Below are 27,925 nucleotides of genomic sequence, written 5' to 3' on the forward strand. Positions count from 1 at the left end.
ATCTCATCTCATCTCATCTCATTATCTCTAGCCGCTTTATCCTGTTCTACAGGGTCGCAGGCAAGCTGGAGCCTATCCCAGCTGACTACGGGCGAAAGGCGGGGTACACCCTGGACAAGTCGCCAGGTCATCACAGGGCTGACACATAGACACAGACAACCATTCACACTCACATTCACACCTACGCTCAATTTAGAGTCACCAGTTAACCTAACCTGCATGTCTTTGGACTGTGGGGGAAACCGGAGCACCCGGAGGAAACCCACGCGGACACGGGGAGAACATGCAAACTCCACACAGAAAGGCCCTCGCCGGCCACGGGGCTCGAACCTAGGACCTTCTTGCTGTGAGGCGACAGCACTAACCACTACACCACCGTGCCGCCCACTACTAGTAGTAGTAATAATAATAATAATAGTAGTAGTAAAAATAAAAAAGAATTTTAAAAAGATCTGCGAAAATGACAGTGGTCATGAAGAGACTTTCAGTTTCTTGCTCTTTTTGTTAAAAGCTTTATTTGTGTCTGGGACCCTGGTGTTTAGACTCCTGAGGAAAGTCATTGTGATATTCAGATAAGAAATTCCTCAAGTTGAAGTTAAGAAGAGAAAAACTCAGCTTGTCATGTTATTGTGACTTCTACTGACTGGTACAGAGCTCTGAAACTGGAGGCTCCGTCCTGAAATATTATATAAATATCTGCTTTGAAGATATCAACCTCTGTACCACTTTATTTGTTAATTAACACTGCATATTTTAATCCATTTTTATTAGTAATAGATTTTGTGGATTTGTTATTTCTTTGTCTCTCCCTCATATGTAGCCATGTGAAAGATGTGTTCTTGGAACCCAGAACCATGTGTATAAGCAAGACAGATCAGAAGAAGAGACGTGTGTGTCACCGAGGTCAGCTCTCGTCTCAGGCGGACGCCACTCGTGTGTGTGCACGGACTCGGCCTTTGCTGATTTATCACAAGCCCTGCCTCTTCATCATGGACCAATCACTAGTCACACAACAGGTCACACAGATTTTCTCCGTGTGTGTGTGTGTGTGTGTGTGTGTGTGTGTGTGTGTGTACACCAGCACCTACAGTTGTGCTTGAAAGTTTGTGAACCCTTTAGAATTTTCTATATTTCTGCGTAAGTCTGACCTAAAACATCATCAGATTTTCACACAAGTCCTAAAAGTAGATAAAGAGAACCCAGTTAAACAAATGAGACAAAAATATTATACTTGGTCATTTATTTATTGAGGAAAATGATCCAATATTACATATCTGTGAGTGGCAAAAGTATATGACCCTTTGCTTTCAGTATCTGGTGTGACCCCCTTGTGCAGCAATAACTGCAACTAAACGTTTGCGGTAACTGTTGATCAGTCCTGCACACTGGCTTGGAGGAATTTTAGCCCGTTCCTCCGTACAGAACAGCTTCAACTCTGGGATGTTGGTGGGTTTCCTCACATGAACTGCTCGCTTCAGGTCCTTCCACAACATTTCAATTGGATTAAGGTCAGGACTTTGACTTGGCCATTCCAAAACATTAACTTTATTCTTCTTTAACCATTCTTTGGTAGAACGACTTGTGTGCTTATGGTCGTTGTCTTGCTGCATGACCCACCTTCTCTTGAGCTTCAGATCATGGACAGATGTCCTGACATTTTCCTTTAGAATTTGCTGGTATAATTCAGAATTCATTGTTCCATCAGTGATGGCAAGCTGTCCTGGCCCAGATGCAGCAAAACAGGCCCAAACCATGATACTACCACCACCATGTTTCACAGATGGGATGAGGTTCTTATGCTGGAATGCAGTGTTTTCCTTTCTCCAAACATAATGCTTCTCATTTAAACCAAAAAATTCTATTTTGGTCTCATCCGTCCACAAAACATTTTTCCAATAGCCTTCTGGCTTGTCCATGTGATCTTTAGCAAACTACAGACGAGCAGCAATGTTCTTTTTGGAGAGCAGTGGGTTTCTCCTTGCAACCCTGCCATGCACACCATTGTTGTTCAGTGTTCTCCTGATGGTGGACTCACGAATATTAACATTAGCCAATGTGAGAGAGGCCTTCGGTTGCTTAGAAGTTACCCTGGGGTCCTTTGTGACCTCACCGACTATTACACACCTTGCTCTTGGAGTGATCTTTGTTGGTCGACCACTCCTGGGGAGGGTAACAATGGTCTTGAATTTCCTCCATTTGTACACAATCTGTCTGACTGTGGATTGGTGGAGTCCAAACTCTTTAGAGATGGTTTTGTAACCTTTTCCAGCCTGATGAGCATCAACAACGCTTTTTCTGAGGTCCTCAGAAATCTCCTTTGTTCGTGCCATGATACACTTCCACAAACATGTGTTGTGAAGATCAGACTTTGATAGATCCCTGTTCTTTAAATAAAACAGGGTGCCCACTCACACCTGATTGTCATCCCATTGATTGAAAACACCTGACTCTAATTTCACCTTCAAATTAACTGCTAATCCTAGAGGTTCACATACTTTTGCCACTCACAGATATGTAATATTGGATCATTTTCCTCAATAAATAAATGACCAAGTATAATATTTTTGTCTCATTTGTTTAACTGGGTTCTTTTTATCTACTTTTAGGACTTGTGTGAAAATCTGATGATATTTTAGGTCATATTTATGCAGAAATATAGAAAATTCTAAAGGGTTCACAAACTTTCAAGCAGAAGTCTTCGTCAAATGCATTTCTCTAAGTAACTTCACTCATCTTCAGCACTAAAAGTCTCAGAGGATCAGTACAGAGAATACAGTGTCTCAGTGTCTTCTTCTTAATTTGAGGAAGTGTTAGACAGCATAAACCTATTATTATTATTATTATTATTATTATTATTATTATTATTATTATTAAGAAATGTACACAGTTTCTTTTTGCCATGGCTGGTGTTGTGAAGTTTGCTTTATTTATAAATTTTTTTCACAAGACCTATAAGGTTAGTGCATGTAGCTAAAACAATGATTATAGTGTGAATTGCGTGTCAAAATAATCACACAGTCATTCTGAAGTATTATTTTAAAGCATACAGCTACACTCTACTGTTTTCTGATGCACTCTCTCTCTCACTCTCTCTTTTTTCACTTATTAGGGAGCAGACTCCTCAACCTACCGGTGCTCAAGCTCTGTTTCCTGTGATCCCATCAGTGTGTATTCAGACCCAGTTTACTCCAACAACACAAACAACCAAAGCAACACAATTAACAGCATGCTCAAGCCAAACAGTGAGTGTGTGTGTGTGTGTGTGTGTGTGTGTGTGTGTGTGTGAGACAGAGAGGTTTGATTCAGCAAAAGAATGACTCGACTCATATTACATTATCACAATGGAAGTGTTCCTTGGATTTTAGGAGATTTAGGAGAACACTTGAATTATTAGCTCATCCAGCTGATAGGCGATGAGCTTATGCCATCATTCGTTGTCCGTCGTCCACATTTCACGAAAATCGCTTCTTCTCTCTCAGTTCTTCACCGATTTTTATTCTTTTTGGCAGGAACGTAGGTCTGCCTGGGGTGCATATAACCTCTACCCAAATTTGCATAATTGCAATTAATAATGAAGACATGGAGTAATTAAGCCCTAACGCGTAGTTTCCACACAAATCGCTTCTTCTCCCTCAATTCTTCACTAATTTTGATTCTTTCTGGCATGAAGGTAGGGGTGCCTAGGGTGCATATAACTTCTACCCAGATTTGCTTAATTACAATTATTAATGAAGTTATGGACTAATTAAGCCTTAATGAGCAGTTCAACAAAAATCGCTTTTTCTCAATCAATTCCTCGCCATTTTTGATTCTTTCTGGCAAATAGGTTGGTATTCCTAGGGTGTATATAGCTTCTATATACAGTTAGGTCCATAAATATTTGGACAGAGGCAACATTTTTCTAATTTTGGTTCTGTACATTACCACAATGAATTGTGAACAAAACAATTCAGATGCAGTTGAAGTTCAGACTTTCAGCTTTAATTCAGTGGGTTGAACAAAATGATTGCATACAAATGTGAGGAACTAAAGCATTTTTTAAACACAATCCCTTCATTTCAGGGGCTCAAAAGTAATTGGATAAATTAAATAATTGTAAATAAAATGTTCATTTCTAATACTTGGTTGAAAACCCTTTGTTGGCAATGACTGCCTGAAGTCTTGAACTCATGGACATCACCAGACGCTGTGTTTCCTCCTTTTTAATGCTCTGCCAGGCCTTTACTGCAGCGGTTTTCAGTTGCTGTTTGTTTGTGAGCCTTTCTGTCTGAAGTTTAGTCTTTAGCAAGTGAAATGCATGCTCAATTGGGTTGAGATCGGGTGACTGACTTGGCCATTCAAGAATATTCCACTTCTTTGCTTTAATAAACTCCTGGGTTGCTTTGGCTTTATGTTTTGGGTCATTGTCCATCTGTATTATGAAACGCCGACCAATCAGTTTGGTTGGATTTGAGCACACAGTATGTCTCTGAATACCTCAGAATTCATCCGGCTGCTTCTGTCCTGTGTCACATCATCAATAAACACTAGTGACCCAGTGCCACTGGCAGCCATGCATGCCCAAGCCATCACACTGCCTCCGCCATGTTTTACAGATGATGTGGTATGCTTTGGATCATGAGCTGTACCACGCCTTCACCATACTTTTTTCTTTCCATCATTCTGGTAGAGGTTGATCTTGGTTTCATCTGTCCAAAGAATGTTCTTCCAGAACTGTGCTGGCTTTTTTAGATGTTTTTTAGCAAAGTCCAATCTCGCCTTTTTATTCTTGAGGCTTATGAGTGGCTTGCACCGTGCAGTGAACCCTCTGTATTTACTTTCATGCAGTCTTCTCTTTATGGTAGATTTGGATATTGATACGCCTACTTCCTGGAGAGTGTTGTTCACTTGCTTGGCTGTTGTGAAGGGGTTTCTCTTCACCATGGAAATTATTCTGCGATCATCCACCACTGTTGTCTTCTGTGGGCGTCCAGGTCTTTTTGCATTGATGAGTTCACCAGTGCTTTCTTTCTTTCTCAGGCTGTACCAAACTGTAGATTTTGCCACTCCTAATATTGTAGCAATTTCTCGGATGGGTTTTTTCTGTTTTCGCAGCTTAAGGATGGCTTGTTTCACCTGCATGGAGAGCTCCTTTGACCGCATGTTTTCTTCACAGCAAAATCTTCCAAATGCAAGCACCACACCTCAAATCAACTCCAGGCCTTTAATCTGCTTAATTGAGAATGACATAACGAAGGAATTGCCCACACCTGCCCATGAAATAGCCTTTGAGTCAATTGTCCAATTACTTTTGGTCCCTTTAAAAACAGGGTGGCACATGTTAAGGAGCTGAAACTCCTAAACCCTTCATCCAATTTTAATGTGGATACCCTCAAATGAAAGCTGAAAGTCTGGACTTTATGTCCATGTCCATTATGTAACTATAACTTGAATATGTTTCAGTAAACAGGTAAAAAAAACAAAATTTGTGTCAGTGTCCAAATATATATGGACCTAACTGTATAGCTTGTATATAACTTGTATATAGTGTACATAGCTTGCAACATTTATTGCACAAGGTGGCCCACTTTAGATTGTTTCTTCTGGACTAGACGGGGCCGGAGTGAGCTACACCGTCATTGATGGTCTCTTTTCCTACTTGCTGTTGAGCTCACATCCATAGCATTATTGGTGTGATAAGTTTCTCAAAGCTGCATTGAAACATTTCTTCAAAGCATGAAATTAGATTTGATGAATCCTGCAAATGCTCTGTATGTTAACACGTGTTGCACTTACACGTAATGGTAATAAATGTGCATATGAATGTGGACTTCTGTGGGCTCAGAACAACTGGATTGCTGATTAGATGGAAATTCACAGGCACTTGATCCTCCATGTGTTCACATGACAATCATCAGACTGGAAGGAGCAGACTAATAACGTAAGGGCAGCACTTTCACTAGATGATGAGTGGCATTACAGACCTAAAACTGATGAAGCCACTCAGCTGAGTGGGAAAATGTCTTCAAATGATTGCATTTCATCTTTTTTCTGATGCCATAGTTCAGATCCAAATGTATAAGTGGTTGAAAAAACAAGGGACAAGAGAACAAAATCAGAATCTTAATGATAACTTGGGAAACTGCTTAAAGAATAAATCTTGCTGCAGATAATGTAATCTTAGATGACTAGAAATAGGCATATCAGATGCTCGCTGGCCATGTTGTTAAAATTGTGCATGCAGATGCTCATTTGAGTCATTGCTTAACTCTTGAATATTTTCTATCATGAATGCTATCATTAAAAAGCTTATAATCTCTGCTTCCCAAAGAAATTCATCTCATTAAAGGAACAGTCCACCGTACTTCCATAATGAAATATGCTCTTCTCTGAATTGAGACGAGCTGATCCGTACCTCTCCGAGCTTTGTGCGACCTCCCAGTCAGTCAGATGCGCTGTTACTCCTGTTAGCAATGTAGCTAGGCTCAGCATGGCCAATGGTATTTTTGGGGGCTGTAGTTAGATGCGACCAAACTCTTCCACGTTTTTCCTGTTTACATAGGTTTATATGACCAGTGACATGAAACAAAGTTCAGTTACACAAATTGAAACATGGCGATTTTCTATGCTATGGAAAGTCCGCACTTCGACACTGCGCTTCGACAGCGCAGAAGGTGTTAGTACGCCTGTCATTATAGTGCGGACTTTCCATAGCATAGACAATCGCCACGTTTCAATTTGTGTAACTGAACTTTGTTTCATGTCACTGGTCATATAAACCTATGTAAACAGGAAAAACGTGGAAGAGTTTGGTCGTATCTAACTACAGCCCCAAAAAATACCATTGGCCATGCTGAGCCTAGCTACATTGCTAACAGGAGTAACAGCGCGTCTGACTGACTGGGAGGTCGCACAAAGCTCGGAGAGGTACGGAGCAGCTCGTCTCAATTCAGAGAAAAACATATTTCATTATGGAAGTACGGTGGACTGTTCCTTTAAGATCTGTTCAGTACTTTGGGAGTAATGGCAGGTTGAAATTGGTACAACAGAGTAAAAACTCTGCTCGCGTGACGTCAGCAAACTGCCGGTGCTTTTTGAGTCTCGGGAAAGCGGTCAGGCTCTCTCTCTTCTGATCAGTTTCTGACTGGGTTACTCATGAATGTCAATCAGATAACTTTTATAGGGATGTTCTCTCACTCTCACTGTTTCTGATGACGTATTCAGCAAAATTTTCCGTCTGCTCGTTTTGATGTTATGCTTCATGGGAGATTTTGAAGTGAGTTTTCATAGCTTTACCTACTTATTTTTTTCAAATCAAACTGATTCATGTAAATAAATAACTATTTTAGAATATAACTGTGGTTGTTTCGATGAAAAATATTGAGATCTTAGTGGTCGGAATGAGATTTAAAAAATCAGAAACGCGAGTGTCAATTTCAGTTCAGTTAATATGAATTGTTTATTGGATGCGGCTCACAGTTTTTCGAGGTTCGCCTTGAAAGCTGTGAATATTAATCAAAATAATAATTTATATTCTTTCATATAAACACTAGTACTGTAGGGCCTACTTAGAAATACAAAGGCTGAAAGAGCACAAAGAGAGTATTAGAAATAATCTTTCATTACTTTTTAATTTTGATAGAGAATGGTAGATGTGACTGGCATTCAACATTTATTTATGCATGTTTTATAATTAACATTGATTTATCCTTCTTTGTGATGTATAAATGAGAGTTAAGATCATATTAAGACCCCGGTCACACCGCCCGAACTTTGCTGGAGCGTTCCTGGAGCGGTGAAAAAAATTCATCACCGCTCGTAACCGTTCACCACCGTTAACAAAAGTTGGCCCCCGTTAAAGCAACGCCGTATACGCTCGGCCACCGCTGATGTTTCTCGAGGGGCTCTGCTACCGCTCCGAAAGTTTTGAGCTGCACAAAATATTGCGAGCGGTGAGGAGGGAGCAATTTTCCGCCCCGGCAAAGTTCAGCCCCGCTCCACCAACGCCCAGTCAAAGTTTGGCACCGCTAGACGCAAGTTCGTGGACGCTTGGGTCCGCTAGGCCAACGCAGAAATCTTGAACGCTGGACCACCGCTGCTTCGCCAGCGTTGCCCGGGCGGCGATTAAACGTTGCACAAACTTCAGTGGAGCGGTTGTAAGCGTTTTACGAGCGGACACGGGGTTGCTGGAACGGTGTCGGGCGTTGAAGCAGCTATCCATGGCGGCGATGAACTTTGGTTTGGCGTTGGTATAGAGGTGTCGGAGCGGGACCAGACTTTAGCTATAAATACGGGGAGAAATGGACCAGGAGCTCATTTGGAATCGAGCTGCCGTTGAGTTCAGACCTCATCTATATCGAATTTGCTCAAAGTTACAGTAAAACTGTATCACCATGGATGCTGAGAGACTTGCTATGATTGGTGCACTAGTCCAGCAGCACAATCAGAACCTCCTCAGATTGCAACAAGCTGTTGACAGATTTTTTGATTTGATTTGATTTTATTCGATCATAATGTAAAATGAAGTACAAAATACATTAAAATCAGGATTACACAAGAAAGCGCAAGCACTTATTTCCATTGTGGTCCCATTAAAACACGTAAAACAGCAATGGCAACGTTATGATTTGACTTAATATTGACTCACTGTACTATGTAAATGGTGAAAATAATAATAATAATAATAATAACAACCACAATAATAAAATAATAATAATAATAATAATAATAATAATAATAATAAATTGACTTAAATTGACTAGACTAGTAGACAATGAAAATGCATTGTATAGACTAGACTGGAATTTGATTATAAAATTTGATTTCAAAAAGTATGACTAGTACCTATGGCTAACAATTATAAAGTAAAATGTTGTATATATTAATAGTAAATATTAAATGATTTTTAAATAATGATAAAGATAATATAATAGCAAATAATAATAACATTAAGGAAAAGACAGCAAAAACATAATGAAAATAGAAATAATCTGACTGACAGCAAGCAATAAACAAAAAATAAAGTAATATGAATGATAATAAAAAAGTATAAAGTAATATAAATAATAATATTAATAACAAACACTTTTATAGATAAAAATATGATAATAAGATCAACTAAACAACAGTGAAAAAAGGGGAAAAGCTATACAGACAACAGAACAGTAATAAGAATTTTAACTATAGAAAAAAAAGGAGAAGAGAGAGAAGAAGGAGAGACAGAGTTGTGTGGGTCAGACAGTGGATACTGAGAAAGCCTGAACATGGACTGTATGACAAGCTGATGGTGGAGCTTCTATCAAAAATCTATCAGAACTTGTATCAAAACGATCCGTTCAGCTCCGTAGTCACAAGCGGTATGCCGCTAAACCAACTTTATACCCCCGCCGAGCCAAAGCCCGCATGCGCAGAACGCCGCTATACCAACGCTCGCTACCGCTAAACCAACGCTAAAGCAACGCCGGCTTCAGCGGTGCACCGCTAAGCCAACGCCCGTGTTTTCGATTTTTTTCCCATTTTGTGCGCGGTGACGAGCGTTGTCGAAATTCGGCCCCCCCTCCCTACCGTTCAAGGAACGCTCCAGCAAAGTTCGGGCGGTGTGACCGGGGCCTAAGATTTATATTACATAAATAAAGCCATTTGGTGAAACTTTGAAGAAGAGAGTGTACCTATTTAATGTTTTAAACCTAATTAGCATAATTAATACTAATTAAATACTAATTTGCATCATTAGTTTTGACTAATTTTTCAAAGTTTGTATTCAGTATACAACCATCTATGTGCCTGCCAATTTCCATAAATATCTTGAAAAAGAAAAAAACATTTGAACTCATTCGTTAAGCCCATTTTGGACCATGTGATCCTCATACAGAATATTATGGCAGTTTTCTAAAAATTAAGCTATTTTTCTGTCTTTCATTTGTAATATCTCAAGAACGGATAAACATATTTCAATTCTGAATTCAATGAGAGCAGTTTCAAGCAGTTTGGATTGAATTTGAATTTTCACCTGATATGCCTACTAGAAAAGAATATTTTTACTTCAGGGGGAAAGCACAAACCGTATCGCATCGGTGTATTGCCAGTTTGTTGAGAATAAGTCAGTTTTGTTGTGGTTCAGAAACAAACACACCACACCACAATGTGTTGACATTACCACTGGGCCAATGGATTGTTATTTTCCATGCACCTTGAGCCAAAAATGTGCTTATGCAACCAAGAAACACTGTTGTAGTACAGAAACAAGACCAAACCAGCATTTTGCCTGACCGGTGTAAAAGTCCTGTCTTATTTCGAATAACCCAGATCTGTGGGCTGTTAGACTTAAACAGGCACTGAAATACTATAAAATAATTATTTTTATAGTAACACTTAATACTGGAGTTCCTAAAACTTTGTGTGCAAAAACCCCCAAATAGACATTATAAATGTTTTGTGACCCCAAGCCTTACTTTTTTTTTTTTTAAATTCCAGATTTATAATATCAGACTGTTGGAACATTTGAACTTTTTTTTTTTCCAGTAAAATGTAAGATAAACGACTAAAACCAAAGGAATATTTTTTGCACTGATGTACCAGTGGGAAGTTGTTATAGGAAAATTCACACTGGTGTGGTTGTGACATGAAGCGGCCTGGTGTATACTTGATGCATGATTTTGTATGCATTTGCAGAAACAGCTGTATCGTAAGCAGTATTATTTAAACACTCACTGTATATCTTATCTTATACATCCGGAAGATTTAAAAGTAACATTCACTAGATAACACAGAAGAGCCAAAACATCAGGTTTCCTCGTCAAGCTGTAAGATGTTTCGCAATTTTATGCAGTGATGAGCTCTAGGTCTATTATAATTTTACGCTGTTGTCATGATTGTTGTCATGGGCTGCATCTCAAAGCTTTGATTCATTCAAATATTTTTGAATGTAAACTCAATCTTGAAAATCCAAAAGATTGTTATGCAAAACAGGCCTTTTGGTAGGTTTGAAGGCAACACAAGAGGTTTTAAAATCAAATGCAAAGAAGGGCCTGAGCACCTCTGGTTCTGTGACCAGTCACATGTAGTTATCCAAATCTGGAATGAATCTGAAGACCTGTCTAAGAGCGGTATTGCAGATGTTGATGAAAAAGCCACTCTTTCTGTTGCCAAATGGTGGCGCTATACCAGAGGGTCATTTTGGGCATGTGGATATCATCAGAATCATCATATCCTATAACCTGTGAAGTTTGAGCCATATCAGGCAATGCATGGCAAATTTATGACATTTCCTGTTTGCATGACTTAACATACACTACCGTTCAAAAGTTTGGGGTCACTTTGAAATGTCCTTATTTTTGAAAGCAAAGCACTGTTCTTTTCAATGAAGATCACTTTAAACTAATCAGAAATCCACTCTATACATTGCTAATGTGGTAAATGACTATTCTAGCTGCAAATGTCTGGTTTTTGGTGCAATATCTCCATAGGTGTATAGAGGCCCATTTCCAGCAACTCTCACTCCAGTGTTCTAATGGTACAATGTGTTTGCTCATTGCCTCAGAAGGCTAATGGATGATTAGAAAACCCTTGTACAATCATGTTAGCACAGCTGAAAACAGTTGAGCTCTTTAGAGAAGCTATAAAACTGACCTTCCTTTGAGCAGATTGAGTTTCTGGAGCGTCACATTTGTGGGGTCGATTAAATGCTCAAAATGGCCAGAAAAATGTCTTGACTATATTTTCTATTCATTTTACAACTTATGGTGGTAAATAAAAGTGTGACTTTTCATGGAAAACACAAAATTGTCTGGGTGACCCCAAACTTTTGAACGGTAGTGTAAGTTTATTGGTTTGCCTTTTCAACATCTTGCAAGATATCGCGAATCCCTTCATAATTCAAAATCAGCAACATCTTGACATCATGTATACCAAATCTGGCATGAATCCAACAAAGTGCTATGGAGGAGAACATCAAAATGTAGCACGTGTCAAAACGCACAAAACCAAAAATAACTCACTTCCTGTTGAGTATGGCTAATACAATGTGCTTAAAATTTTGCTCGTCTTGGGGCACCCCACACACCTACCAAATTTGACACGGATAGGTGAAACTATACACCAGGCAAAAGTCTCAATGACATGTGGGCGCACTATGGAGTCCCCCGGACACACCTGGGGTCAAGCCTCTATCCCTGATTAGCAGTGGCCAGGAGTGATGTGTGTACCAAACTTCATGAGTTTTCGCCCATGGGAACCACTTCAAAAATGGCCAAGTGTTGAAGAAAAAGAAGAAGAAGAATCCTGGGGAAAACAATAGGGCCTTGCAACTCCGGTGCTCAGGCCCTATTAAATCAAGCAACCCCACATGGGGTGAGTGATTAGGAGTTTGGGAACCCAACTGGAAGGTATGCAGACAAAAGATGGATGTCAAAGTAGAAACAGAGTTTAATTGGCAAACTGGCAGACAAATTCAAATCATTGTTAAAAATCAGAATCCAGAAACAGGCAAAGGTCATGCAAGACCTTTGGGCGACACAGTGGTGTAATAGTTAGCACGGTCGCCTCACAGCAAGAAGGTTCCGGGTTCGAACCCAGCAGCCGGCGAGGGCCTTTCTGTGTGGAGTTTGCATGTTCTCCCCGTGTCTGTGTGGGCTTCCTCCAGATGCTCTGGTTTCCCCCACAGTCCAAAGACATGTAGTTAGGTTAATGTGGGGTGGCCTTGGGCTGAGGTGCCCTTGAGCAAGGTACCGAACCCCTGACTGCTCCCCGGGTGCTCTGGTGTGGCTACCCATCTGCTCTGCTTCAGATGGGTTAAATGCAGAGGATGAATTTCACTGTGCTTGAAGTGTGCATGTGACAAATAAAGGTTTCTTCTTCTTCTTAAGACACGGACAGAATATCAGAAGCAATATAAAACAGGCAAAGTCAAACCAGAAAAGCAGCACATTGAACAAAAGGCTTAGTAAAGTCAATCACAAAGAACTGAGCATTACTTTGCCAAATCTTTGTGCTGTTCAGTCAGTAATCAGGGGACTGTGAGTGAGTGGTGAATTGCAGGATGGGTGTTGTAGTCCATGGCAGCCATATTTGAAGGCTGTTGTGAATATTGGGAAGTAGACTCGAGAGTGCAAGCAGGTGCAGGCATGACACCCTGAAAAAAGCAAATCACTTAGTTGTAGCTTCTAAATGTCAGTTAATGTGTTCTTACACAGAGAACATGATATAATTATTTGGAAAAATTAAATGTCTTAATGAAAAAATAAGGGGCGGCACAGTGGTGTAGTGGTTAGCGCTGTCGCCTCACAGCAAGAAGGTCCGGGTTCGAGCCCCGTGGCCGGCGAGGGCCTTTCCGTGCAGAGTTTGCATGTTCTCCCCGTGTCCGCGTGGGTTTTCTCCGGGTGCTCCGGTTTCCCCCACAGTCCAAAGACATGCAGGTTAGGTTAACTGGTGACTCTAAATTGACTGTAGGTGTGAATGTGAGTGTGAATGGTTGTCTGTGTCTATGTGTCAGCCCTGTGATGACCTGGCGACTTGTCCAGGGTGTACCCCGCCTTTCGCCCGTAGTCAGCTGGGATAGGCTCCAGCTCGCCTGCGACCCTGTAGAACAGGATAAAGCGGCTAGATATGATGAGATGAGATGAAAAAATAATTAAATACCAGATTCCATTGATTACTTGAGATACTGATGAGAAATTATAAAAGCTGTCACAGAGTACGGCTCAAATCCTGTATTGACTTGGATTTGCCATGGTCTTGAGCATTGATCTAGCACAGTGGTTCTCAAACTTTTTTCACCAAGTACCACCTCAGAAAATACTTGGCTCTCCAAGTACCACCATAATGACCAACATTAAAATACAGTAGCGTAGTCGGCCTAAGTATTCATTAAAAAACAAGGCGGAGGTTTTATTTAACAAGTATATTTAATATTGTTGGCCACTGTAACATTACACACAGTACTTTGAACAGTAACACTGTGTTTAAATATAGGAAAATAAAACATTGTACTTAAATAATGAATCAAATAAATTGGCCAAATCTGCAACATCTGTAGTCTCATCAAGCTGTATGGTAAAATATCTACTGTTCTTAATGCGCTCAATCAGTGTCTTTTTAACATCGTCAGCCATGTCGTTTATTCTCCTTGACACGGTGTCATTTGAAAGCGGCACCAAGTTTAACTCTCTGGCAGCTTTCTCTCCACACATGATACGTGTCATCTCTTTGGCTAATGGCAAACACAGCAGTTCCCCGATTGTGTGCGGCTTACCGGCTCTGGCGATCAGGAGGCTGGCACGATATGAAGCTTCCTGTGCTTTGGCTACGGGTGTACCATAGGACAGAATGGTGGACTTGGACTGCTTCAGTTCATCATGTTTTCGTAAAAAAAAATCCATTGGTTTGTCCTTTAGTGCTGTGTGTTTGGTTGTAAGATGCCGTTTGAGATGCGACGGTTTCATGGACTCATTGCTCAGAACGTCCCCGCATACAACACACTGCGGCCTGGGCAGCTCCTCTGTCCCGCTCCAAATGAATCCCAGTTTTATGTATTTTTCGTCATACTTCCTCCTTACTGGTTTCTGCCGTTTGCTAGCAGTTCTGGGGCTGGTTTTGCCACTGTCGTTAGCATCTGCGCTCGGCTCACAAACTTCAGTGTCCTCTTCAGTTCTCCCTCTCTCCTGATCCACGCTCCCATTCGCGGATTTAAGCCACGACAGTAATTTTGTCGTACTTGTCATAATTAGCAAAGCCACCTCCACCTTTTCCCATCACAGCCTAGTCTACCAATGGCGGATAACCGTCTGTCAGCGGAACCGGCGGGAATGCGTACATACGCTACATATGGCTACCCAGAAGCACTTGCAAACTTTTTAAAATTATTAACTTAATTTGTATCTCCTTTCATTTTCTTGTCATCGGTTGATAAGATATTTTTCATCCATTCGGATATTATGGATAGTATTTCACGTTTTATTTTATTTTTTAAATTTTTTTTATATTTAATTAAGTGATTCTTTGGCGTACCACTAGAATGGAGCCCGCGTACCACTAGTGGTACGCGTACCACAGTTTGAGAATCACTGATCTAGCAAATATGATCTTGGTCTTGATGGAGAGTTTGTAAAGGCTAGTTGAAGTAAAGGCTTTGGCTAGAAAAGGATTTGATTTTTCTTCTTAAGTCTTGCTGTTAGTCAAGATTCTCGATCTTGATTTGGCCTCTAGGTCTTGGTTTGACTACACTCCTATCGCAGAGTCTCACATACGTGACTGAATATCAGAAAAGCAAACACGGAGACAGAAAGCATATTGTAAATTTTTAGACAGCTTTCAATCTTGATGTCAAATCTATAAACGAGATCTGATCATGTGTCATTAAGACAGTGTTACTGCTTTGAAATGGAATATGATGAGCTGGTTTAAACCACACCCACTTTATTTTTAAACAAATGTGCTGCTCTTTGCCGATGGACATGAAAATACCAGGAAAGTAAATTCCACACTTTTACTGTGATTGATATTGTGTGTTGTTTTAGTGGTTGTGTTACATTCACAAAAAAAAAAAAAAACGGCCCACTGTTTATATATAGTCAAAGCTGTGACTCAATCTGTGCACAATGTAATGCAGTGCAGTGTGGGAAATAAGGAATTTTAAGCAAACTGTCACAGGACAGACAAGTCTGAAATGTTGTCTGTCCATACAAATTTCAGCCTGTTTGAATGACGGGCCAAAAGCCTAGAACAATGCAGCCGGGGGTCCGGGGCCCGCCTTAGGGTCCCAGAAGCTGAAGGGCTTTAGATGTCTGGAGATGGCTTCTCAGCTATTTCCAGGCATATTTTTGTGGTCTTCAAAGGCCAAATTACACCCGACATTAGATGCTAATTACACTACAAATTGAATATAATCTCATCTCATCTCATTATCTCTAGCCGCTTTATCCTGTTCTACATTTACAAGAAAATGTCAGGATTGTCTAGAAAAACATGCTTAAAGTCATAACCAAGAAAACAGTAGTCTAGTACACACAGATCAGTTCCATGTCTAGAAAAAAGTATTGGGGGGGGCAAGGATGTTCCAGTTGGTTACAACTTACTGGTACTCATATATAGGTACTATAATAACACTCATGAAACATTATGTGAACAATGACTATTTTTTGTACTATGTTTATAAGAAGTCTATGAGAAATTTAGTAATTAACAATACAAATATCCATCCATCCATCCATTATCCGTAACTGCTTATCCTGTTTAAGGTCGCGGGCAAGCTGGAGCCCATCCCAGCTGACTATGGGCAAGAGGCGGGTACACCCTGGACAAGTCGCCAGGTCATCGCAGGGACAATACAACTATTCTTACACAATAGAAACAGGGGGCCCCGTTTCACAGGCCGTGCTACAACATAATGTATTCGCCCAGTGTAACATTTGGATGAAAATTAGAAGTAGATTAGACCCATATCTTTACCATTTTTCATGGGCCATCTGGTTTGATGGTTTTGAAATACAGACAGACATGTTCAAATTATTTTTTATCGGCCATCTGGTCCGATGCTTTTGAAATACAGACCAAAAATTACCAGTAAATGTCTGCCGGTCTGGCCTTATTTCCCACATTTATGATGATTGTTGCTTGTTCAAAGCTAAGGATTTGATTTATGAGCCTGATGTACAAACTTGGCAAAATGGAGACTGTTTCCATACTTTCATTCAACACTATATCTTATGGATAACAGTTCAGAAAAAAAAAATAGCAACGTTCACCTTTTCACAAGTCTTAGATCATGATGCTTACATTATACGGTACAGTGCCCTCCACAATTATTGGCACCAATAAAAGTGTGCCACCCATTGGCATTGACACTCAATAGATTATTGGGTGCCAATAATAGTGTTTTTGTTGAAAATGATTATGTCTTGATGAGGGACTTATTTTTCTCTGAATAAATTTATTTCAATTAAAGTTTGGATTTTTTGCTCATTTTTTTCAGTGTGAGATGAAGCAGTTTCACCAAAGGGTGGATTTTTTTTTCCCAACCCTTTTTACTGATCTGTATACGGGGTGCCAATAATTGTGGAGGGCACTGTAGTATGTGTCATCCAGAGGATATCAGGAACTGAAGTTGTTTTTTCACGTTGTTATATTTCAAGCGTTCTACTTTTATATCAGGACGCTCTGCCTGGAGTTTCTATTGGGTTTATACTTCTTGTATCCTGTTCCACAGAGAACCCAGTGTCCCACAGTGTCCATACCGCTCGGTTCTTCAAAGAGGACTGGCTCCATCAGTCAAAACCCATTAGTCTCTCACCCAGCTTCACCACTGCAGAGAAACATATGTCCTCCATATTCGGTAAGAAGCAGCTCAAATCAAGCGAACTAAAGAACAGTTTGATCATAAATTCAGTTTGCACAAAATCCTCCTCACTCAAAAGTTGCCAGTCAGCGAGAAACAGTTTGCGATAGCGTCAGAAATCAAAGCTTTTTTTTTTTTTTTAAATCTTTATCAGGACTGTAGAGTTGTTGCTCAGTAAAACTCTATTCACTTGCCGTACTGACCAGATTCTTTGTGCCATATGGATGATTATGTGATTGAATCCAACCGGACCCAGTTATTTTAACAGAATAATTAATACAAAGTATTTTTACACATCCATACAACTGTTCTGCTTCCATTCAAGCCAGAATAAACATTTCAGTGACATGCAGTGAAAAAATAAAACGTATCTACTAAATGTTTATCAGAAAATACTTAACAGTTATTCCATGAAATCGAGTCATATTGTACATGAGCTGATAGCCAACGAGGCGTGCAGCCCTGGGTTGGCTATAAGCCACGTACGACGAGATTGAGTGGAATAACTGTTTTATTCTATCCACATTCACTGGATTTTGAGAAACAGAGCATTTTTATTTTTATTTTTTGCAAATTTGATAAATAAAAACTTTATACAAAACATCCGACACAATAATTTCCGCTTAGAATGTAAACAAATCGGTGAAATGACAGTAGCGATTTGTGAAAAATTCGATAATAATAATTCTTGAAAAATAAAAAAAGATATGTTCTTGCCATCAAATACTTTCATTCCATATTTTGTTGCTTTTTTTGTATTTTGGGGGGTTTTGTTTTCAAGTAGAGTTTTTATTTCGTCCTCGGTTGGTTCAGCAACATGCTCCGCCATTTTGTTTTTCTCTACTCACGGTATATGAGCTGATAGCCTCGTAGTAGAGTAGCCAATCAGAGCGCACGGTTGCTCATATCCAGCGAATGTGGATAGAATAATAGCGAATATTAGCTAAGTGCAATTTTTGGATTCATTCTGAATAAAAATGGGTGCTTTTACTTGTACACACTTTTCTGTGCTAATTCTTTCTAAGCTGTTTTAAAGGAATGATTTGTCTAAAATATGCAAAAGTTACAAAATGTCTCAATATACCTAATATACGTAGTTGACAATCTAAGGCATGTTGATTGCACAGGAATAGATTTAGGCTGGGATGCTTGCTCATCCAAACTATATGTGGGTTAATGGGGGAAAATGTGTGAAGCTGAATTTATTCCTTTAATATGGAAGAAAATGTCCTGTTACAGATTGCACACACGAGCTCCAAGTGGCACACACACATACCAAAGCAACGCCAACTCAGGAGACGCCCACACAGACCTGTAGGCGGACAGCGAAGAGACGACGCCAGCGCCGGGCAGATGCTGGTACGACTTGTTCTCTGTTCAGTCATTTAAGCCTCGGTCACAACCGGACGTACGATTTTTTGGCCGTGCGATTTTTGGCGTTTCCCAAATTGCTGCGTTTTTTTTTTTTTTTGTTCATGGAGAACGTAGTTGTGGTGACCATGAAGGAGTAAGATCACCGCGCACCCAACGTACAACCTGGAAGTCGAATGTGCGTACCACGCACGAAGTCTGAGGCTGCTCGGACGTACGGCTGTCGCTTCATTCGTACAGCCAACGCACGTAGTTGTAAGACCAATGTCCTTCAAATGTGCACTAATCGTACTGACCGTGCGTTCCATGCAGGCTTCGTATGAAGGTTGCAAGAACTGCGCACGATCTGTACGTTGTGCGTACCAACGACGTTGGATTTTTACTAAGAAAATGCCAAAACAGCACCATAATTAGTATTTAGCAGGTCAATACTCACCAGTTGTGTGTAGTTCAGTAGCAATGCCCTGTGTCAATTTCCGTTTGTGGATGGCGTTGCTGTACAGGTCCAAATTCTTGTCGTACAAACAAGGGTTGGCACGGAAAAAATCTACCAACCTCTCCTCGTCTGCTACGCCGAAAGAGTACGACAAACTCCTGGCCTGCTGGCCACTGTCATGGTCTTCATCCTCCTCCTCACTGCTCCTTGTCCTCTCTCTCTCCTCCCTCTCTGCTGCCGTCTCTCTCTCCTCCGTCTCCGACACCTTTTCTATCCTCCTCTTCCCTTTTGCCTTCGGCATATTGCCGCAATGCAATGAAATGAAATTGGATTTTCTCTCAATTAAAGCCTACATGTACAAATGTCCGTAGACACCCCTGCAGCTTTATATACCCGAGTTTTCATGCAATTGACGCCCTCTCGCCATACGGCCAATGCACGGCCGACTTACTCGACACGCATGGATGACGTACGAAATATCTGAACGTGCGTTGGCCGCACTAATTACGTATGTGGGGTGCACGACACACATACGGAGTCCGCAAGTGCGACGTACGAAAAAAATTGACATTTTGCCCAAACCTGACACCAGCAAATCGTACGAAAGACACACGTCGGCTGTACGGAAGACACACGAGGCCGTAAGTTTGTCTTGCAACCTGAAAAAAAAAACGTAAGAGCCCATAGAGTTTGTTTGACATGACAAAGAACCTCTGCGGCCAGTCTACAGCCCGAAAATCAGCACGTCACACGCGCGCCCTCCGTGCGTTTCTTGCGTTTTTTGCACATAGACCGGCCATAGGAGCACGTACAGCCGGTTGTGACCGAGGCTTTACAGAAACACTGTGTATCACAACAGTCAGTAATAAAACACCTACAGTGTGATCTGTATGGTGGGTATACAGTAGCTAATACAATAGCTGTGATTCTGCTGTATGTTGTTCTTCTGCAGACATGTGTGTGTCACAGTCTGACGTGTTTTCTCCCAATGCTGAGGGCAGTACGGAGGACATGCTCACACCTTGCCAAACAAACGTACACCAGGGAAAGTCACAGGTACACACTTAACTATATAGTTTCAACCGTACTCTAGAATTTATAATGAGTACTGAATTAGATAAAAGGTCATGCCCAAGCTTTTTACTCATGTGAAGTCATACAGTTGTGCAGGGAGAGATGAATCTTGTATGGTTTGTTCCTCACAGTTTCCACTAAGCAGGAGAAATGGCGAAAGCATTTACAGCCCAAACAACATAGTCATCCCAGTGTCTCTGGCTGCCTCTAGAACAGTGGAAAAGCTGCAGTATAAGGACATTCCCACACCCAGGTATTATGGTATACAATATTGTTGAACTTTTATTTTATAAAAATGGGTGACATTAGAGGGCGGCACGGTGGTGTAGTGGTTAGCGCTGTCGCCTCACAGCAAGAAGGTCCTGGGTTCGAGCCCTGGGGCCGGCGAGGGCCTTTCTGTGTGGAGTTTGCATGTTCTCCCCGTGTCCGCGTGGGTTTCCTCCGGGTGCTCCGGTTTCCACCACAGTCCAAAGACATGCAGGTTAGGTTAACTGGTGACTCTAAATTGACCGTAGGTGTGAATGTGAGTGTGAATGGTTGTCTGTGTCTATGTGTCAGCCCTGTGATGACCTGGCGACTTGTCCAGGGTGTACCCCGCCTTTCGCCCGTAGTCAGCTGGGATAGGCTCCAGCTTGCCTGCGACCCTGTAGAAGGATAAAGCGGCTAGAGATAATGAGATGAGATGAGATGGGTGACATTAGAAAAAAATAATAATAATAAAATAAAATGTGTTAGTAACTGACCAGGCCACCACCAGAATAGCTTCAGTGCTTCTACAAGTCTCTGAAACCGTTCTCGGGCAACAAACACCATTATTCCCTAAACCGGTGTAGTGATGATGGTGGTGGAGAGTGCTGTCTTACACACCACTCCAAAATCTCCCACAACTGCGAGCCATAACGCATGTTCGAAATCATTCTTAATTTGTTCCAGTGTGCCGTGGGAGGAGGGGAAGGAGTCATACTGGAAGACATCACTCGGATCAGGATAGAATTGTTTCATCAATATATTTCATAAAGTCAGAAGAATTTTGTATTGATTTGCAGTTACACATCATGCCAACAGGACAAGTGGAGCCAAACCATGACAGTAAAATAAATAAATGGCCCCAACATCAGCGCTCACGTCAGAACCAGAATAAAGTTTATTGCCCAGTATGTCCTCAGATACAAAGAATTTGCTTTGGCATTTGGTGCATGAAAAAGAGACAAAAGTAAAAATATAAATAGAATATTTAAAATAAACATATGAAGTAATATAAATTTGAAAATAAACACATATTAAAAAGAATGTGCAATGTATTATTTAAATGACCAAGCTGTACAGTATGTGATGGAACGTGCGATACAAAGTCACAGACTGAAGAACACGTGTAATGAAATGTGCAACACAGCAATCCAGACAGGAAGTGCGTTAATATAACGCATTGGGATTGTGTCGGTGGGTGGATGGCCAAGTGGGCAGAGTCAGTGGGGATCTCTGGCTTTACTGATGAGGCCAACTGCAGTGGGGAAGAAACTGTCCTTGTGGCACGAGGTTTTGTTCCTGATGGACTGCAGCCTCCTGCCAGAGGGGAGTGTCTCAAAAAGTTTGTGCCGGGCTGGGAGGGGTTGTCCACAATCCTTTCTGCCCTCCCTAGGGTCCTGGAATCGTATAGATCCTGGAGAGATGGAAGATTGCAGCTAGTCACCTTCTTACCAGAGCTAATGATACACTGCAGTTTGCCCTTGGAGTGGCAGCAACAGCAGTGTACCAGACAGTGATGGAGGAGGTGAAGATGGACTCAGTGATGGTGGTGTAAAAGTGCACCATCATTGTCCTTGGCAGGTTGAAGTTCTTCAACTGACATCATGCCAAGCCTGACCTCAGTACCTGACCTCACTAAAGTTCTTATGGCAGAATGGGCGAATCCGCACACCCGTGCTTCAGAATTTAGTGGAAAGCATTTCCAGAAGACTGGGAGTTATTAGAGCTGTGAACTCCATATTAATGCTCATAGATTTGGAACGGGATGTTCGACAAGCACATATAATGTGGTTGTGATGGTCCACTTACTTTTGTCCATACAATGTGCCTTTTTTCCTTTAAGTTGTCTGTGTCTGTGTCAGTCATACATTGAAGTCAATATAATCTAATGGTAGATTAGGAGGCAGCTGACTTTATCCTGTCTTTCTAAATGGACAGCCTTTATTAAGGATGCATCAATAATGATACTGGTATCCGATTCAGTTCAATTCAATTTTATTTGTATTGTGTTTTTAACAATGGACATTGTCACAAAGAGGCTTTACAGAATTATATAACTTCCGGATATAAATTTTACATAGAATTCATAAATTTATCCCGAATGAACTAGCTGACAAGGAAAACTCCCTGATACGACATGAGGGAGAAACCTTTAGAGGAACCAGACTCAAAATGGAACCCATGCTCTTCTGGCTGACACCAGATAGTGTGATTATGAACAACTCACTTCTATAACTCTATAGAGGGCTACCGCGTAACGTCACCGTACCGCAAGATTTTGTTAGGGCGCCATATTGGAAGACCAAGTACATACATACATACATACTCACAATATAAAACAAACTACGAGCGAGAGTGAAGTGACACGATGGCTGATAATTCTGGTTATGTGAGTACATTACCAGCTGCAGAAAGGGCACGGTATGTGGAGAAACTGGCTGTGATTGATGGGTTTGACCCATATGATAAGACTCGGGGCAAGGGAGAGTGGAAACATAAGGAGGACCTGACACCAATTCTGCCATCTGTTTGCTACCCAGACATTGTAAACATTCATATAATAATCAGTGCAGGTTAAATGAAATTCTCCACTATCATGTTAAAAAAATTATAGCACTTGACCACTATTGCAATCTGTATTCATGCTGTTATGGATTTTTTTATTTCATAATTTATTTTTAATTTACTACTTATCTGTTTTTATTTATATATCTTTGAATTATTTGGACATGGGGAAAAACTATATTTAAAATCCAAAGAGGGATGGAGGGAGGAAAATTAAAACAAAAGAAAGAAATGAAATATATAACATAAATGTGATAAAATTAAGGATGTTTTTATTCAGTAAACATTTTTAAAAAATGTTCTACAACACTCTAGCCTAGTGACTTACCAGTAACAAAATGGTCTGAACATATTCTGTACTGTTGTAGACTTAAAGTATTCAGATCCGCTCTGCATAAAGCAGCTAAATACTCTCTCTGTCTCCTGGCAGAAAGCTCCTTGGTTTGCTCCCCTTGTGTCTCAATCACAGCTGGTATTCTGAAGAAAGACTTCTTTTCACCTTTCCCATCAGCTTTGTTAGAACACCCTAACACAGCACAAAAGTTTACTATTGTAGGTTTTTGATGAACCAAGTGCCTCGTGGGTTCACATACCGCGCGCTGCCTTTATTTCCCCCTAATCACGAGTTTGTTGGTCTTCCAATATGGCGCAGAGCTTGTTTACTTCCGGTTTCGGGTGACGTCAGTGCAAGGGGTCTATAACTAAAAAGGAGAGCCAGAAGGTAACACAGACATGAGGGCAACCTGGGACATAAAGCGGCCAGCCACTCCGGTGTCAACAAACCAGAGTGAATGCATGAGAGTGGGAGGGGAAACAGCATCCAAACATCCCAGTTTATCAAAACACTGTATAACCATGAACTCTCCAGAGCTACTCGCTTACCTAATAAAAAGCTATTAACAAAAAGGCTTGATGAAAAACAAATATGTTTTCAGCCTAGACTTAAACACTGACACTGTGTCTGAATCTCAAACACAAGAAAGCTGTTCCATAACTAGTGGGCTTTGTAAGAGAAGGCTGTGGCCCCTGCCTTTGCTATCTGAGGTACCAACAGATAGCCTGCACCTTTTGATGGAAGTATAGTTGTGTTCACAATTATTCAACCCCCACTGAAATTAAGTGTTTTGGCCAGTTTGACATTGATTTTGATCATTTCAGTCATCTTATTTACAATTAAATCAAAGAAGCACTTGTAAATTAGACAAATATAACATAACATTTATAATAAAATGACCACAAATGTCTTTTCTGTGCTCACATCATTATCAGTTTTATTCAACCCCCAAGTGACATTCATTCTTAGTACTTAGTACAACATCCTTTTCCAGTTATAACATCTTTCAAGCATGAAGCATAGCTTGACACAAGTGTCTTGCAGCGACCAACGGGTATCTTAGCCCATTCTTCATGGGCAAAAGCCTCCAGTTCAGTCACATTCTTAGGCTTGCGCGCTGCAACTACCTTCTTTAGGTCCCACCAGAGGTTCTCAATCGGATTTAAGTCTGGTGACTGCGATGGCCACTCTAGAATGTTCCAGCCCTTCATCTTCAACCATGCTCTAATGGACTTGGATGTGTGCTTAGGATCATTGTCCTGTTGAAAGGTCCAACATCTCCCAAGCCGCAGGTTTGTGACAGACTCCATCACATTTTCTTCCAAGATTTCCTGGTACTGAAGAGAATTCATGGTACCCTGCACACGATGAAGCTTCCCTGTACCATTAGAAGCAAAACAGCCCCAAAGCATAATTGACCCCCCGCCATGCTTCACAGTAGGCAAGGTGTTCTTTTCTTCATAGGCCTGGTTCTTCCTCCTCCAAACATAGTGCTGGTCCATGGGCCCAAACAGTTCTAATTTAGTTTCATCAGTCCACAGAACACTTTCCCAAAACTTTTGTGGCTTGTCCACATGACTTTTGGCATACTGCAGTCGACTTTTCTTATTCTTTGGAGTCAGCAAGGGGGTGCGCCTGGGAGTTCTGGCATAGAGGCCATCATTACGCAGTGTGCGCCTTATTGTCTGTGCTGAAACCTCAATGCCCACATCTGACAGATCTTTTTTCAGTTCCTCACAAGTCACACAGGGATTTTTATCCACCTGGCGCTTCAGGTAGCGCACAGCAGTCGCCGTCAGGATCTTCTTTCTGCCACGGCCAGGTAGCGTTTCCACTGTGCCCTTTACCTTGAATTTACAGATGATGCTTCCGATAGTATCTCTTGGAATGTTTAACATTTTGGAAATCTTCTTATATCCATTGCCATTCTTGTGAAGAGAAATAACCTCTTCTCTTGTCTTCTGGGACCATTCTCTTGCCTTCACCATGTTTGTCAACACACCAGTAAATGTCTAGAAGGAGCTGAGTATCACAGTCCTTTTAAATCTGCCTAATTGGTGCTTATTATGCTTGATTGATGCTCGTTGACATCCACAGGTGTTTTCAATACCTGATTGAAAACACTTGAATGAACCTCTGTTCTTAAGAGTGGTAGTCTTAAAGGGATTGAATAATTGTGTCAATGAAGAAATCACAAAAAGGCCATTTAATACTTTATTACAAAAGCAATTGATGTCATTTTAGTTGCATTTGGTTCTTTAACAAGTCCTTGTAAGATGTCATTATGAACACAATTACAAATGTACACTGAATTCCCTAAAACCCTTTACAGCATTGGGGGCTGAATAATTGTGAACACAACTGTAGGTGTGGCAGGTCATAAAAGGCCAGAAGTTTGCTCAAGTACTGTGGTGCGAGAGCATTCAGTGCTTTATAGGTCAGTAGTAGTGTTTTAATAATCACTTTGAAATTTGAGAGCCAATGCAGTATGGATAAAATAGGGATGATGTGGTCATATCGTCTGGTTCTAGTAAGGACTCTCGCTGCTGCATTTTGGACTAACTGTAGCTTGTTTATACGTCTACTAGAACGTCCAGACAGTACAGCATTAAAATAATCCAACCTAGAAGTAACAAAGTCATGAACTAGTTTTTTTTTCTGCATTATATTTCTTAGCAATATTTCTGAAATGAAAAAGGCTATCCTAGTAATATTATCTACATGAGCTTCAAATGAAAGACTGGAGTCAATGATCACCCTGAGGTCTTTTACTGCTGCACATGAAGAAGAAGAAAGGCCATCCAGAGTTACTGTGTAATCAGAAAACTTACTCATAGCTTCATGTGGTCCAAGTGCAAGTACTTCTGTCTTGTCAGAATTAAGTAAAAGGAAGTTAATAAACATCCAGTGTCTTTACACATTCCACAATTTTATTTAGCTGGTGTCTCTCATCTGGCTTTGCGGAAACATAAACTGTGTCATCAGCGTAACAGAGTAATCAGCTAATACCATGTTTACGAATAATATTACCCAGAGGTAACATATATAAAGAAAAAAGCAGTGGGCCAAAAATAGAACCTTGGAGAACACCAAACTTTACCTTAGTATGTGCAGAGAAGTCACGATTTACATCAACAAACTGATAACGATAAGTCAAATAAGACCTGAGCCAGGAGCAGGCCGTTCCTGTAATTCTAACAACATTTTCTAGTTTATCAAGGAGAATAGAATTATCAGTAGTGTAAAAAGCTGCATTAAAGTCCAGCAACACAACCAAGGAGACACAGTCCTGATTAGAGGACTGTAGTAGGTCATTTACTACTTTAACCAGTGCTGTGTCTCTGCTATGATGAGGCCTGAATCCTAACTGATTAATTTAATGAATACCATTTGTATGAAGTTATGAGTTCTAATTTCTCTCCATTATATTAATGATCTCTCCAAGTTGTAATTTCTCTACATTACTGTGCTACAGCACAGGATCTTGGAGATAAAGGGTTAGTTTAATATTGGCCTATAGTTGGACAGCTGACAGGGGTCAAGGTCAGGTTTTTTAGTCAGGGGTTTGATAACTGCTAGTTTAAAGAATTTAGATACATAGTCAATTCTAAGGGAAGAATTGATTATTTTTAGAAGAGGTTTGATTGCTTCTGATATGATCTGTTTGAAGAAACATGTTGGTAAGGGATCTAGTGCACAAGTTGATGATTTTGATAATTAGTGAAATTAGTTTGGTCTCTCAAAGGGAGTAAAACATTTAATCGCTCATCTCAGACAGTAATTTTGTTATGTACAGGGTTAGTTATCAAATTGTCTGGCCTAAAATTTATAGTTTGAATTTTTTGTCTGAGATTTTCAATTTTGTCATTGAAAAAAAAAAATTATGAAGTCATCACTCTTACATACTGATGGTGCGTGTTTCTTTGGTGGACTTATTCCTAGTTAATTTTGCTACAGTATTAAATAAGAATCTAGGATTATTTTGTTATCTTCTATTAGGCTATCATGCTTCTGTCAGATACTGTGCTCTATTACTTGTATTCTTAAAGATTGTGCTAATAACGTGTGATACTATGTGACATAAGCTTAGGGTAGGTCGTCGCACTATTGAGCGGACAAAATAAAGTGACATCAATTTGGATGTATTTCAAGATTAGTGGTGGAAGTAAAAGCAAAGCAGAACTACAAACTGTGGTCTGTAAAAATATCAACATCTTTCTACAATACCCATAAGCTGATAAAAAAGAATGTGAGAGGAGCTGACCATGAGCGCAAGAGAAATCCCATAAATTCCTTGCACACAAAAGTATTTGTGAGTGCGCAGACATGTGAGAGTGCCAGTCAAGGTGTAAATCATGCCGTCACTATAACATTTAAACCTAAAACTCAGAACAAGGAGTAGATTGTACATTGCCAGCAGCACATGGTAGCAACCAGTGCTGCAGCAAACGCTGGCTAGGCAAGAAGAAAACTGTCTATCAAAAATGCTAGGTGAGTGAAAATAAAAGCTCATCCCCAGTATGTTGTTCTTGATGATCAGCTGCTATCAGTCATAACAATGAAACATACATTTGTATAATACAGCTGTATA

At 40.5% G+C, this 27,925-nt stretch overlaps 1 protein-coding gene across 1 annotated transcript in view; it reads left to right on the forward strand.

Annotated features, from left to right (window-relative positions):
• kansl1l (KAT8 regulatory NSL complex subunit 1-like) overlaps positions 1 to 27,925 on the forward strand; it is a 120,061-nt gene that overhangs the window by 77,818 nt on the left and 14,318 nt on the right. The window contains exons 6-11 of the mRNA XM_060928588.1: positions 821 to 1,016; positions 3,110 to 3,242; positions 17,180 to 17,305; positions 18,548 to 18,667; positions 20,068 to 20,171; positions 20,321 to 20,442. Coding sequence (XP_060784571.1) covers positions 821 to 1,016; positions 3,110 to 3,242; positions 17,180 to 17,305; positions 18,548 to 18,667; positions 20,068 to 20,171; positions 20,321 to 20,442 — 801 coding nt within the window. The remainder of the gene's footprint in view (positions 1 to 820; positions 1,017 to 3,109; positions 3,243 to 17,179; positions 17,306 to 18,547; positions 18,668 to 20,067; positions 20,172 to 20,320; positions 20,443 to 27,925) is intronic.

The sequence above is a fragment of the Neoarius graeffei genome, chromosome 9 (genome assembly GCF_027579695.1).
Source record: "Neoarius graeffei isolate fNeoGra1 chromosome 9, fNeoGra1.pri, whole genome shotgun sequence".
In the NCBI taxonomy this organism is placed as follows: domain Eukaryota; kingdom Metazoa; phylum Chordata; class Actinopteri; order Siluriformes; family Ariidae; genus Neoarius; species Neoarius graeffei.